The 14,253-nt window shown below is 32.6% G+C and overlaps 1 protein-coding gene across 1 annotated transcript in view; it reads left to right on the top strand.

Moving 5' to 3' along the window:
- The window catches only part of Dus1 (Dihydrouridine synthase 1), an 83,907-nt gene that overhangs the window by 45,677 nt on the left and 23,977 nt on the right, over nucleotides 1-14,253 (top strand). Inside the window, exons 5-6 of the mRNA XM_085822329.1 lie at nucleotides 8,210-8,313; nucleotides 12,222-12,366. Of these exons, the coding sequence (XP_085678455.1) occupies nucleotides 8,210-8,313; nucleotides 12,222-12,366 (249 nt within the window). The remainder of the gene's footprint in view (nucleotides 1-8,209; nucleotides 8,314-12,221; nucleotides 12,367-14,253) is intronic.

The following is a 14,253-nucleotide window of genomic DNA, read 5'->3' on the forward strand; positions in this document are numbered from 1 at the left end:
GGTCTTCTGTTGTCCTTCACAAGATATATTATACTTGCTGCTCAGCAAGTATTTGCTACTTGATTTTAATGATGCCATTAACTGAGCTCCCCTTGGTAGAATTCACTTTTCGTTGAGGTGTTTTTTTATTTATTACATACAATGAATCCTTTCTAAGATGAGTATCAGATGACAGTGGTCTGTGGAGGTGATTGTATTAGAGAGGTAATATTCAGTACCTATATTTATTTGTGCTTTTAAAAGTACTGTTCACTTTTAAAGATGGCCATCTTAAGAAGATGGTTATTTGAGTGGGTTTATTGTATTTCATTCTGGTGTGGAACTATTAGAAGGTGTATTTTCACTAAGAGAACTGGCAGTGGACTCGTAATTCGCACAGGAAACTATGCTATTAATTAAATATAGTAAGTAGTGAATTCTCAAAACTAGTTGACATCACAGTTTTATTTATGAACACAGTTATTTCAATTATTGAACACATTTTATAAAATTAGAGCTATTTGTGATAGAAGGGTAAAATAAGTGGTAGGCAAATGTCCACTGTAAAAATTGTGACAACTTTATTGTTATTGGTTATTAACCAGTATATCTTTAATGTTTTCATACAGTTATCGCAGAATACAGAATTTCACATTCTGTTGTTATGAATATTCTGTGTTAGTTATATTATATTAGCATCATAGGCAAGTTATTAATCATGGAATGACGTGCATAAAGTAAATAAAGTATATTTAGCTCAACAGGGTCAAATTCAAAAGAAGACATTTGTGGCTAAAATTTAAAATGTTACCGTACATATAAGACAATATTATAAGTTTATGTAAATTTGTGAGTTAATGTTTTGTGGTAGCCTCTAAAAGTTTTGTTTTAAATTTGGGTGTTTACACTTTATAATTAATCTTTTGGATGTGCATCATTCCGGAATTAATGATTGTTGTGTGCTGTTTATATAATGCCAGTTTATATAATGCACAGGCTTATGTGATGGAAAAAAATGTCAATCCTTGCTTCATTTTAAAAGCAGTAAGGCTAATGCTATTGGCTTCCATCTTAGCAATAAAAGTCAATTTAATCATTCTATGAAACCCACTGTTTCATTCAATTTCTGGCATTTGTCATATGCCAGTATATATTTTCATATTTAGTATTAAAAGTATGACATATACTTCAATATATAAATTAATTGTTGTACTATATATTTTGTTTTTGGGATATTTAGAGGAAACTAAATAAATTTATTTTCTCCTGTTTATGAATTTACATAAAAAATATAACTCTTTCCATAAGAAAATTTCTGTCTAGAATGCTGAATAAGAAAATTCCTGTCCAGAAATTCTGATACTCCTACTTACCTCCAGTATAATGGAAGAAGTACTAACCCTGACTTAACTTTGGCTTCAAGTGACTTAGCAGATGAGGTGAACAGAGAATAATTTATAATCCTGGCTCTGGCCATCTCATTATTGTTATTTAATTCCGAGTTATGGGGAAAACATCTAAACTGCAGTATTGTTTTAAGAACAGGTGAAATTTTAAGAACGCCAATTGGAAGGCTTACCGGGAGGTTTTTTTTTTAGTAAACCAACAAACTCTGGGAAAAAAAAAAGTGTAGGTTTCTCCTTGTCATATTTTTGCAAGACCATTTCAACAGTGGCTAAACATTGAATACCTAGAGGTAAAGAACAAACCCTTTTGGGATGATCAATTTACTCTGTTAAGGGAACAGTCAGTTCAGTTCTGTACTAAATAGCTGAAAATACTAACAACCCAGAAGATATCAGAAATTGGAGAAGGAGTATTGCAGTTCTCCATAAAGAAATCAATTTAGCAAAGCACAAGAGTTTTACTACAGGATGTCTAAAAAAAAAAAAAAAAAAAAAAAAAAAATACTTGCACTTTGAATGATGAGAAAAACTTCATTTCTGAACATGGAATGAAATGGAATGGCTTCAAATGCAGAAGACAAATATAATTGAGGAATCATGTTTGTGAATGTTCAAATTGATGACAATCATTACCCAGACAATGGTGATAATGCACACCAAAGAGATTTGCAAACGTCATGAAATAGGTCATTAGGAATATCGCGACATTGTCTTTCAATTTCCAATTTCAATGCATCAGTTATTCTTGGTTTGGTGCGATAAACTTTGTCTTTAATATATCCCCACAAAAAGTCCACACAAGTCCATGGGCATGAGGTCTGCGGAATGTACAGGGTACTCAATGCTACACATTCGTCCAATCTATCTGTCTGGAAAAGCTGCATCAAGGTGAGCTCGTACATTGCAATGGCAGTGGGAAGGTGCTCCATCTTACTGAAAATAATATAACTCTTTCCATGAAAGTAAATCTCGTCGTCATCACCAAACATCTCTGAAATTTGTGGACCTAAAAACTCCTGAAGCAAGTTGAGGTAACTCTCACAGTGACAGTTCCGTTAAAAATTTCCGTTCCATTTTTAAAAAATTGGTCCTATGATGCCCAATGTGGATATCGCACACCACACTGTTACTCTTGGTAAGTTTACATGGTGTTCAAATGTTACATGAGGATTTTCAAGACCTCCAATATGTGCAATTATGGCCATTGATGGAGCTATTTAATTTTAAGAATGCTTTATCGCTCCACACAATTTTGTGTGGAAACCCTGCATCATCTGCACATTTTGCCCAGTACCAGATTCACAGAATTGAACTCTCTGGTCAGGATCGTCTTCATTGAGAGCATGGATTAGTGTTGGAATATAACATTTCCAGTGCAGAAGTTTCATGATGCGATAGGCACTATCTTTTGAGATGTGGGTTTCCCGAGAAGTTTGTCGAAGAGATTTCTCTGGTGATCAAAGAGTGTTTCCTGCACCTGGCTCTTCTTTCCAGTGCTCTTGGATGTACGTAGTTGCCCCTAACGTTTCTTGTTGATGTTCTGGATGGTTTTATCTGTTTCAAACTTGTCTATGTTGCGAGCAATGGTCCGCCACATTGGTGGCGGTTTTGTAAATCCAATCCGCACTTTGGTGGTGGTTTTGTAAATTCCCTTCTATATCAACTTTGCCCTTCGTGGCATTTTTGGTCTTCCAATAACATTTCAGGACAAAATTCCTCTCTTCCAAGCTAATTTGATTTCTTGCCATGCTGTGATAAATCAATTACACATGCAGTTAAAAAAAGGCAGTATGTTTACGGCAGTTTAAAGTGCGAGTACACTTTTTTGAGACATTTTGTATTTTTATAAATAATGTTCACTACCGTAAAGACGGAGCTAAGGCTTTTAAATTTGTAAATAGAAATGTGATGACCCCTTTTCTGAAGGGTACCAATCATTTTAAAGGAAAGGCTTTAAAATTTGACAAGTATGTTTCTAACGCTTTTATGAATTTTTATGCTTCTAATCAACGTTTGAGTATTGAACTTAAGAGACATCAAAAGCTGATGAAAAAATTGGTCAAAGACTGCCATAGCACTTTGGAATTTGGACAAGAGATTTAAAATATTTTGGTATTTTAGAACTAGAAGATGCTATTAATTTCCTAAAGATAGGAAAACATCCATGTCTGAGTAATATACATCCAGAGTTCATGAAACATCTAGGAAACAATGCTCAAATGTTCCTTCTGTCTATTTTTAATCATAGTTGGAACAGTTATATATCCACTATGTGGAAAAAAGCCATTATTATCCCTATTTTGAAAAAGGATTAAACTGCAGATAATATTGAAACCTATTGACTAGTATTTTGTCGAAGATTATGGAAAAGATGATAGTCTCTAGACTAACTTGGTTTCTGGAGAGTAACAGTCTTTTGTATCCTAAACAAGCTGAATTCAGACAATATCATTCCAGTGTCCAACAGGTATCTTATGTTCGTTAAGCCATTAAAGATTCTTTAGATAATCTCTTGTCTGTCCCGGCAACATTTATAGACTTTGAATCAGCTTATGATAAAGTATGGAGACTATGTACTATTCAGAAATTCCAGAACTTGTGAATAAATGGCAATATGTTTTTATGAATTAAGAATTTCGTATCACAGCATTTTTCTGCTGTTAGATATGGCTGTGACATTTTTAGATTTAAACAGACTGAAACTGGCCTTCCACAGGGAACAGTCATCAACCCAATTTTTTTTAATGTTTTTATTAATGATTTACCGAACACTCTGGCATTGTTGGTGGATTCTGCGCTTTTTGCTAACGATTTGGTTATCTCTAGTAGCACTTCTAAAAAGAAGCAGGATGGTTTAAATGTGACTCTTAGTAGTGTTCTGAAAGAGCTTGAGTATTGGTGTCTAAAAAATGATATGAGAGTAAATTAGGATAAGAGCACGTGCCAGTTCTTCACTCTCAACAGACAGCCCTTTACCCTGAAGTTGACATATAATGGTGTAGATGATCAGCATAATGATTTGACAAAATATTTGGGTTGCCTCCTTGATTCACGCTTGAAGTGGAGGAAACATGTGGAACATTTGAAAAAAAAAAAAAAAAAAAAAAAAAGTAAGTGAGTAGAGTCTCTGTCTTAAAACACCTGTCTGGTTCAAGGTGGGGCTATGACAGAGAGACATAAATGACTACTTACAAATTATACATTCAACCAGTTATTGGTCATTGTAGTGAAATCCTCATCACGGCTTCAGAGAATGTAGTCCAGATCCTCAAAGTCTTCCAGAACCAAGCATTATGCATAATTACTGGGGCAGTGAGATCTACTCCTATTCTTGCAATACAGCTTTTAAGTGGTTTGGAACCTGTTAATGATTGTATTAAGAGAAAAGTGATCTTATTATACCAGAAGCTGGTGTGTTTGCTTTACAACTCCTTTTGGAGAAACTATAATAAGGAAATTTCTAGAAATCATAAAACTCAAATTGGCTGTATCCAGGCTGCTCAGAGAGAATCTGACCCAAGATTATCTAATTTTACCTCCTCCCCATTGTCCCTTGGACTTTTTGAATTTGAATATAAATCTTGATCTTATCCAAAGAGTTGTTAAAAATGAAATGAAGGATTCACAATTAAGATATATTGCAATGCAAACTATTGGGGTTCATTATCCTCAAAATGAGTGGTTGCATGTTTACACTGACGGCTCTATGTTAGAGAAAATGCGCAGTGCGAAAGCATATATTCATAACGAGCTTTTTAGCTTCTACTTACCAATGGGCCCTCCTGTAAGGGCAGTCATATTGTCAGATTTCAAAAGTGAACTTAGAGATCTTCTGAATAATCAAAATATTTCCCAAAGAATTTTAAACTGTAGACCTGTGCTTAAGGCAATGGCGCACATAATCTCTTTCCAGTGGATTTCAGCCCACTGTGGAATTATGGGAAATGAAAAAGCTGATACATTGGCTAAGAAAGGAACTGTGATGATGCAACACATTAATTGACCATTTTATTTTCACACGACTAAATTGCTTGTTAACCTGACTTTTAAGAAAATTCTTAAGCAGGATATGATTCAACGTTCTATGGATAAGAGTTGGAGGATTCTGGGGGAAGAGATGACTTTTATTCCCAGTTTTCTAAGAAAGACAATGGTAGCTCTATTTAGACATCTGACCGGATATTATTGTTTGCGAGACCACCTCTACAGAATCGGAGTGGTGGATTCCCCAAACTGTATTTTACGTGACTCTAACCAGCCTATGATTTTTGAACATTTAAATAATTGTATTGCACTTTCTTGATATGAAGACATTGTTAAAAAGTACTGGAGAGCCCATGAACTAATGGTTTAAGCACTAATGTTTGGCATTTGTAAAATAAATAAATAAATGCTTAAAAAATCATCAGAGAATTGCGGAGACTCGGCTTCATGCAAACCTTGACAATGGTAGCTATCTAGGAAATGCATTTCCTCGTTGTCCCTTTTAGAAAATTTTGGTACTTATGTATTATCGCAACCAGGTTGGCACTATTTGTAAGTTTGAGTAAAAAAGTATGAATAGAAAGAAAATGTACATTTATTAATTACAGATAATTTTTAATACAGTTTTTTATATTATTTTGTTTTAAAATATAAAATAGCAATTAAACCCTTCCAGTTTCGAATTTCAATAAGTTGCAGAATTATTTTTTCGGTGGAAATCTTTTGGCTATTTCTTTTAGCACTGATTGAAAACCGTATTCGCCATAACCATGTATACATCAACTTATTTTTACTTAAAAAAACATCCCAGAATTGCACAAAAATGGCATTGTGCACACTCTTGACTTTATCCATGTACACTGCTATTTTCTTCTAAATTACAAAAATTTGCTCGAAAATGCAGGAAAATTTTGTGAATCTCCACATGCTCTTTTTACAAAACTACGTATAACATGTAGGGTTGCCGTAAGTAGGGTCGCCAAATTTCGCAATTTATGCGAATTTTGGCCTGGTTGCATTAATATGTAAGTACCAAAATTTTCAGCAAAATTCTGTATTCCTGGAGAAATTGTATTGCAGTTTCTTCTTTTACTGGAAATTTTCACTAACTCATATTTTAAAACCAAGGCAAAAAATGTCATGATTTTTTCTAAAAACCATTGGAACTTGGATACAATGAAAAAAAAAAAAAAAAAAAAAAAAAAAAATGCTTAAGAAAATGGTGATGTTGCTTGACTGAAGGATTGCTATGATCATGATTGCCAGAGTTTGGCACTTTCTGAAAATTTGGCAACTTTCTACTAAGGTAGATGCATTAAGACCTTAGTACACAATATTTCACAGTTTAAATAATTAGCTGTTGCTAGAAATTTTTCATCAGAAGCATTTGCTTTTTTTAAAAAAAATTCTGTATTGAAATCGTTCTAAAAATGTGTAAACACCCTGTGTATATATATTAAGTACATATACTGTGTGTATATAATTAAGGCATCACAATTCCACATAAGCATCATTTCGACATAATTAGCATCACTTCAAGACAGCACAACTTCAGTCAACAAATATGAAACTTACTTCAGACTAACTATAAAATTTATCAGAACTTACTTCAGACTAACTACTAACTTCAACAGATGAATAAACTTTAATAGACTTATGAACTGTGAACTTTCATGACTAGTGAACTATTTATGAATTATAAACTATTTATCAACTGTGAACTATTACAGTACAAAGTCCGTAATCCGGACTCGTTGGGACTTCGGCAATTCCTAATTAGAGGTTTTTCCGGATTATAGATCATCAATTTAAATCTGGTAAGATGGCATGCAGGAATTATACAATTAAAAATATGAAATCATAATTTATAAAATAAAGAGCAGTTATGATCTAAAGGGTATCAAAATTTACAGAAAGAAAAGCTTAATATTTATTTGCTTACTTTATTAAACATTTCTTTCAATGTAAATTGTTTAAGTTGCTTCGTGTTTTGTGCTAATACTTTCTCTTTAATTCTATAAACAGACATAATTTCTTGTTTAGTTACAAAGTTCTACTGTTCAAGTCCTGTAATTGCTGTGTCGAGAATACCGACTAACTTGTCAATCAAAATTTGTTTCGTTTTCAATAACCTCTCTGTTGCTTTGTTCACTATTGGAAGCGCACATGGGTAAACGCTTTACTGGCTAAATGCACATGCGTAAGTGTGGCTTTGATGTCTGGATTATAGATCATTCCGGATAATGGACGTCCGAATTACGGACTTTGTACTGTATTACATTTCAACAAATCATCAAAATCCTATTTTATTTATTATATGTATAACCAAAACTTTGTATCTAAATCTTTATTTGTATTCCACATTCTATGTATGTACCATAAAAAATTTCTGTTATTATTTATATGAATTCTTTCAATTTATGTCAAGTATATGCCAAAATTATGTATACATTAAAATCAAAATTTTTATTGTAATGTAAAATTTTAAATAAACGTGATCCCGCTGAGTGAACAATAAAGCTGAAAGTCTTCATGGCGGCACAGCTGCTCACCCAGTGGTCTCCTGTGTGTGTATATATATATATATATAGCAATGCAATTTAAAGATTTTTAAAAAAAAGAATGAATTTAAATTTTGAGTGTTGTAAAGAAGAATGATGAGTTTTAAATCACGAAATGAAATCTGTAGGAAAATGTGTGCATTAAATTAAGCTTATGTCAGTGCATCTGAAATAATAAAAAATAAGTGAGAATGTTAATCCAATTTATTAGTTCTGATTTCTTCAGATAATTTTCTAATATTTATATAGATATTACTAAAAACATAAATTTGCTTTCAGAGCCAATGTGAAAATTCCAGTTTTTGCAAATGGCAATATTCAGTACCTGTCAGATGTTCATAAGTGCTTTGAAGAGACAGGAGTTGATGGAGTTATGATTGCTGGTAAATATTCTTATTTATTCTATTGTAAAATAGCAGTGCAATAAATTAGTCTAATGAAGTATATTTTGTTTGTAGATAAGTTAAAAATAGTTACTTTTTTATCAAAAATAATAATTTTAGTAATATTTGATGAAAAGTATTTCTTAGTTATTTTTAAAAAATTCCTTTATGGATTAAACATTTTTACATTTAATAGATAATAACTGTGAAACATTGTCCAAAAAGTTTTTAATTAATTGAAATCATAAATTATATTAATAACATCTAGGAAGTTTTCAAGTATATTTTTTATGTAATAATTTCAGATTTTTGCTGCTATGAAGTGTAACTTTATAGAATTCTGGAAAGATATCCTATAACTGTGTAAAAAATTCGAATGGCTTAATTTTATGTTATGTTTAATAAACATAATTTATCTGTGAAGCATTGCATGGAACAATTTCTTTAATATTAAATTGAGGTGCTGATAATAATTGTATGGTACTTTTTGATTAGTGAAATAAAACTCTTTATAGTACGGCAGTACAAAACTTAATTATAGGGTAATACAATCGTACACATCATATGCTAGGCTAGGTTTAATACGATCTTCCTAACCCTCTACCTGCACAGTTACTTAGAGTGCTCAAATATTATTAATGGATAGATACATAGCTCAACTGTTCAGAGTTGCTTGAGCAACATGCTGTTGTAAGTCCTTGATGAAGGACCTCTAGCATACTGATTTCCTGCATTATGTGATGCTCTTCAAGGTTGCCTAAAGCAATTTTGATCGTCATGTTCTCAACATATTGTACCAAACACATATTGTAATTAACAACACCACACCATACAGCAAACACCACACTACATATTGTAAGGAAAATTCAAATCAGCTTTGAAACCAGTATGCAAATACAATCTCTTAAAGTGTGCATTTATTTTTCTAATAAATCCTGTATATATATATATATATACACACACACACTGGCTAATGAATTAGAAACTTTTTAGATTTTTATTTGAATGTGTGCTAGGGATGAAGTATGCAAAAATTTTTTTTATGACATGGTTAGAATGTTATTATAAGTAAGGTGTAAGAGTGCTTTTCATGATGAATGATGTAAAACGGAAAAACTGACAGATCTTTCACCATCTGAAAAAGGGCTTATTTTTGGTGCCTAGCAGGGGCCTCAAAGACAGCAAATCTCACTAGGTTCTCAAAAGCAGCCATATCAAAGGTTTTCAAAAGTTGGAATCAGAACCCACAGCCATTATAGCAGACGTAACTGCAGTTCGTGCACAGTTTTCCAAGTGAGTGATCGAAAGCATCTCCGATGAATTGTATGGCAGAACAGTGACTCTAACTGTGCTTCAGCTGACACAGATCGTCAACCAAGGCTCTTCGCAACAGATTTCAGCTCAAATCCTGTGAAGAGAATTGCAGAGGATAGGAATGCATAGTCAGGTGCCTGTGAGAAAAATCTTTCATTTCTGCTCGACGTACAAGAATTCGTTTGCAGTCGTGTTGGGAAAGAAGACACTGGACATCTGAGGATTGGAAATAGGTAATGTGGCCAGATGAATCACACTGCAGCTTATTTTGCAGTGATAGAAAATGGTGAATTTGGCAGGAACTCTATGAAGTCATGTATCCACCTTGCCTTACTTGTACTGTGCAAGGGTCTGGTAAAAGTATCATTACATGGGGGCATGTTCTGCTGGCATGGAAGTGGTGCCCTGGTGTTCCTCGAGGGTAAGCAAACAGCCATGAGATACCTAGATATACTGGCAGATCAAGTGCACCCTGTAATGTTGCATTTTTACCCTGATGACAGTGGATACTTCATGGACGATAATGCAACTATACATCATGACAGAAGTGTTCAATATTGGTTCACTGAACATCAGTCTGACTTCCAACACCTTCCCTGGCCACCACATAGCCCAGATCTTAATCTTTCTTAAGAAAATGTGTGGGATATGATGGAAAGACACATCCAACAGCACTTTCCTCTTCCATCTAATTTACAAGATCTAAAAAGCTACATAGCCAATCCAGGGTATTTTCTAGACATAAATTCACTCCCGAAGCATGTAGACTCGATGCTGAAGCGATTCAGACCCATTATCCATGCGAAAGGTGATCCAATAAAATATTGATCTTGAGTTTTTAATTCATTATCCAGTGTATGTGTGTATATCCTTACTAATATTATAATTGTGAATGTGAATTTGTTTGTTTGTTTGTTTGTTACACTTTCACACCTTAATTACTTAACCGATCATCTTGAAATTTTCAAGGTTATAGGTTATAAAATGTCTTCGTATGGCTTTAATTAGCCGAAATGTTAATTAGAAACTACTTTTTGTCTACCTTTTTCACTTACTTTGTTGGGTTTTTCCCTATTAAAGGGATTTGGCTACATGCCAATTTATATTTTCACATATATCAATGGAATGGTGGTTAGTTGAATTTCGAGACACATATTCACTGATTCCAAAAATTTGTCAGAATCCATCGATACCATTCTCATCTTCGTACGACTTTAATCACCTGAGATATTAATTAAAAACTCTGAAAACACTAATTTAAAGCAACTCAATAGCGGCATTAGGGATTTTTTCTTGAGTCTTCCCGTGTGGGTACAGTAATTTGGTGATAAAAATCTTTTGATCTAATTATCCAAATTTCTCGAAATTTAGAAACTTGTGCTGCTCTCTAAATGATAGGAACAATGGTGGTGTAACTGTTTTTGGTCGCTTAATTATTTCCAGCTTAATCACAGATGAAACAATATATTCCGCTTGCTATTGTTAATGCTTTGTTGACAGGCTGTGATTCGAAAGCAATGGAGGGGGGAGCTGGTATTCGATTGACTGTAGGGTTGGCGAAAAGGTCAAAGTTCACAAATTTACATGTAGAAAATCATTTTAAAATTAATAACTTCTAATTAACGTACTTGAAACTATTTTCAACATTTCAACTTTTGTGATATATTTAATGTTTTGTTTCCTATTTTTTTAAAGGTCTATTCATTCGTGCTATATATTTCTGTTATTGTTGCTTGAAAAATTGCATTTACATTTTATATTCTTTACATTTTACTGTGTGTGATAAAAAAAATTTGTTTTGTCATTTTAATGTGCTCTAATGTTCTTTATTTTGAAATTTGATGCGGAGTGTATTTTTAAAATTCATGCGGAGTTGAAACTTATTTAAGGACATCAATGCGAGAGAAACCGCGGGTAAAGCTAGTATATATATATGTACAGAATATAAAGCTGTTTATGAAAAATAAAATAAAAGGGAAATTTTAAGAACTTATTTCTGTTTTGAAACTCATTTAACATGATAGAACTTTGCATAAGAATTTGCTTCGTATAAACTGGAAATATTGAGAAAATTATTTTATCATGAGTAGCGTATATATCACTGTGGCATTAGTATAGGCTTTTAGAAGCGTACACTTTCATTGGTGTAGGCTTTTATCAGTGTGCACTTTCATCTGTGTTGATTTTATTAATGCGAGTAATCATGACTGTGAAGTTTCTTCTGTGAACTTTTTCTAGTCATCCTTTTTAAAATACCTGGTACAGAATCTCTTAACATTTTTCTTTCTTCCCCCTTTTTGTGGGCTTTAGTTTTATTTATTTTACTTTTAATTTTTAGAAATAATTATTACTTTATAAAGTTTGATATATTATTTTATTGCCAATTATGATGTTAACGTCACCAATCATTTATTATCATGCTGTATGTATAGAATTTTTTCTAAATCTCAATCTTAATGCAGCTGATGAGAGTACTATACTAAATCCATTTTTACTGCAATGAAACCTCTGTAATGTTATTTTTCTGTTGCAAAAATGTAGTCATTAAAATGAACATCTATTATTATATTAATTTCAATAAATTTGTGTTACAGAAGGCAGTCTTCACAATCCAGCCTTATTCCAAGGTGCTAACCCTTTTATTTGGGACATGGCCATGGAATATTTAGAACTTGTAAAGCAATATCCTTGCCCTATGTCATATGTACGTGGGCATATGTTTAAACTTTGCCATCACTGGTATGTAAAATTTTTATTATCCCTATTTTCAATGTATGAAAGCAGTTTGTTTTAGTATTATATTTTGTTAAAGTTTATTGGATTTATAGAAGTTTTGAAATTTGATTATAAAATAATATCTAAATTTAGTTATAGAATAACATGTGACTGTTTGCCATAATATGTTATTTCTTGTGCAACAGAACTGGAAAAAAATATTCATCTTTGATTAAGCATGTGTTGTAAGCGAGAGATTTTTCATAACCATCATAACATTCATACTTAATCTGGGCCTTTTCACCAAGCATTATCTTGTGGTCAATCTAAATAAGAAACATCATTAGGAAAAGTATTCTTGTATCAACATCCTTTAATTCAGAACCCATAGCAAAGTATACTGTCGTGTCATAAAATCACTCTCATAAAGTGGAGATGCTGGGAAAGTCATCACTCCAGTTTTATTCTGATGCTGCTAATGGTAATCATGGCTGATAAGGAGTTAAAAACAGGCTCTACTAACACATTTAGGTAAATCAGGAGGAATTCTGTGCTTTGCTTCTAGAAGATGTTCCCAATCTGTTCAGTCAGGAATATACTTACTTACAATAGAAGTGCCTTAGTAGATTGAATTTAGACTTGCTGACTACATTACAGTTTTTCAGGAAGAGGAAAATTTGGTTGGGGTAATAATAAGACTGATTTATTAAGCTTTTCAAAGAATTATTGCCTCACAATAGTTTTGAAATGTACTGTTAGAATAGTCTTCTTTTTATTATCAATTTTATAAAAAGTGCCTCGGCTGTTAAAGAGGAATTATGTATTTTCACCAAGACCTGAGTGGAAGTCTGGGAATCAATAAAGATCACTTTTTCTTCTGAATTTGTGTTCAAAGCCTCAGTAACAAGGAAAACTGCAAAAATTTACCTGTTTAAACCATTGAGGGTATGCATTATATTACTTTTCCACAAGTATGTCAAGTGAATAGAACTGAGAGGAAATTTCAGCACCTGCATTTCCTGTATTGGCATCCAAAAATCTACAATGTAAATATGTTGCCATTCAGAAAGTGGTTGTCTCTCATATCTAGTTGTCATTACAAAAGATTCCTACTCTGTTTCAGAATAAATTTTCTTTTGTGTAACAACAAATTTAAAATTTGCTCTAGTAATTTTTAAAAAAAGATTTGCAACAAGTTTGTTGATAAAATGCCTTTTTGTTAGTATCTTGCATTTGAAGTCTAACATTGATATCATTTGTACAGTTTAGAAAAATGTGTTTTTAACCTGTTCACAGCAAATTTATTGTTATTGTAACAATGATAATGTTTTCTGAATAGTTTTTCTTTAGAATTAAAACTGCAGTCTCTCTGCTATAAAACAATGATTCAGTAATGGTTTTCAGTTCCATTGATTGCATCAGAATACATTTTGCTGCTTCAGTGATTCAGAATCTATAACCAAGAATTCAGACTTATAATCTAATAAGTCTGACTTATGTGCATGAATCAAAATTCTTGTAATGCTCTCCATCCAATTTCAGTAAGTCTTTTCAGGAATTTTGTTCTTTCTAATGCAAACTCTTGTTTTTCACAACTAGTTTTGGGTTTTAAATTATCCTCAAGTATGTGGAATTTTTAATAATTGACAGAGCTTGACTTTTATAATGAAGGCATGTTCCTTTTGATACTCACAGTGAAAAGCTGAAAGGTAGTGTTCTCAACACTTTCTGTCATTTCATTTTCATCTGACTGCTCAGCAAGCTTGAAGTACATTACATAAGGAGTCTTTCAAGTTTTTAATGTACAACCTCAAGCATCTGCATTATGCAGATGGCCTGGTAATCTGTAGATCAAATCCTATCATCTACATAAAGCAGTACTTGGTCATTTTGACAATTATATGTTCTGCC

This window comes from Stegodyphus dumicola, chromosome 8, assembly GCF_044657685.1.
Source record: "Stegodyphus dumicola isolate Sdum_Otavi_A_Nest chromosome 8, ASM4465768v1".
Lineage (NCBI taxonomy): Eukaryota > Metazoa > Arthropoda > Arachnida > Araneae > Eresidae > Stegodyphus > Stegodyphus dumicola.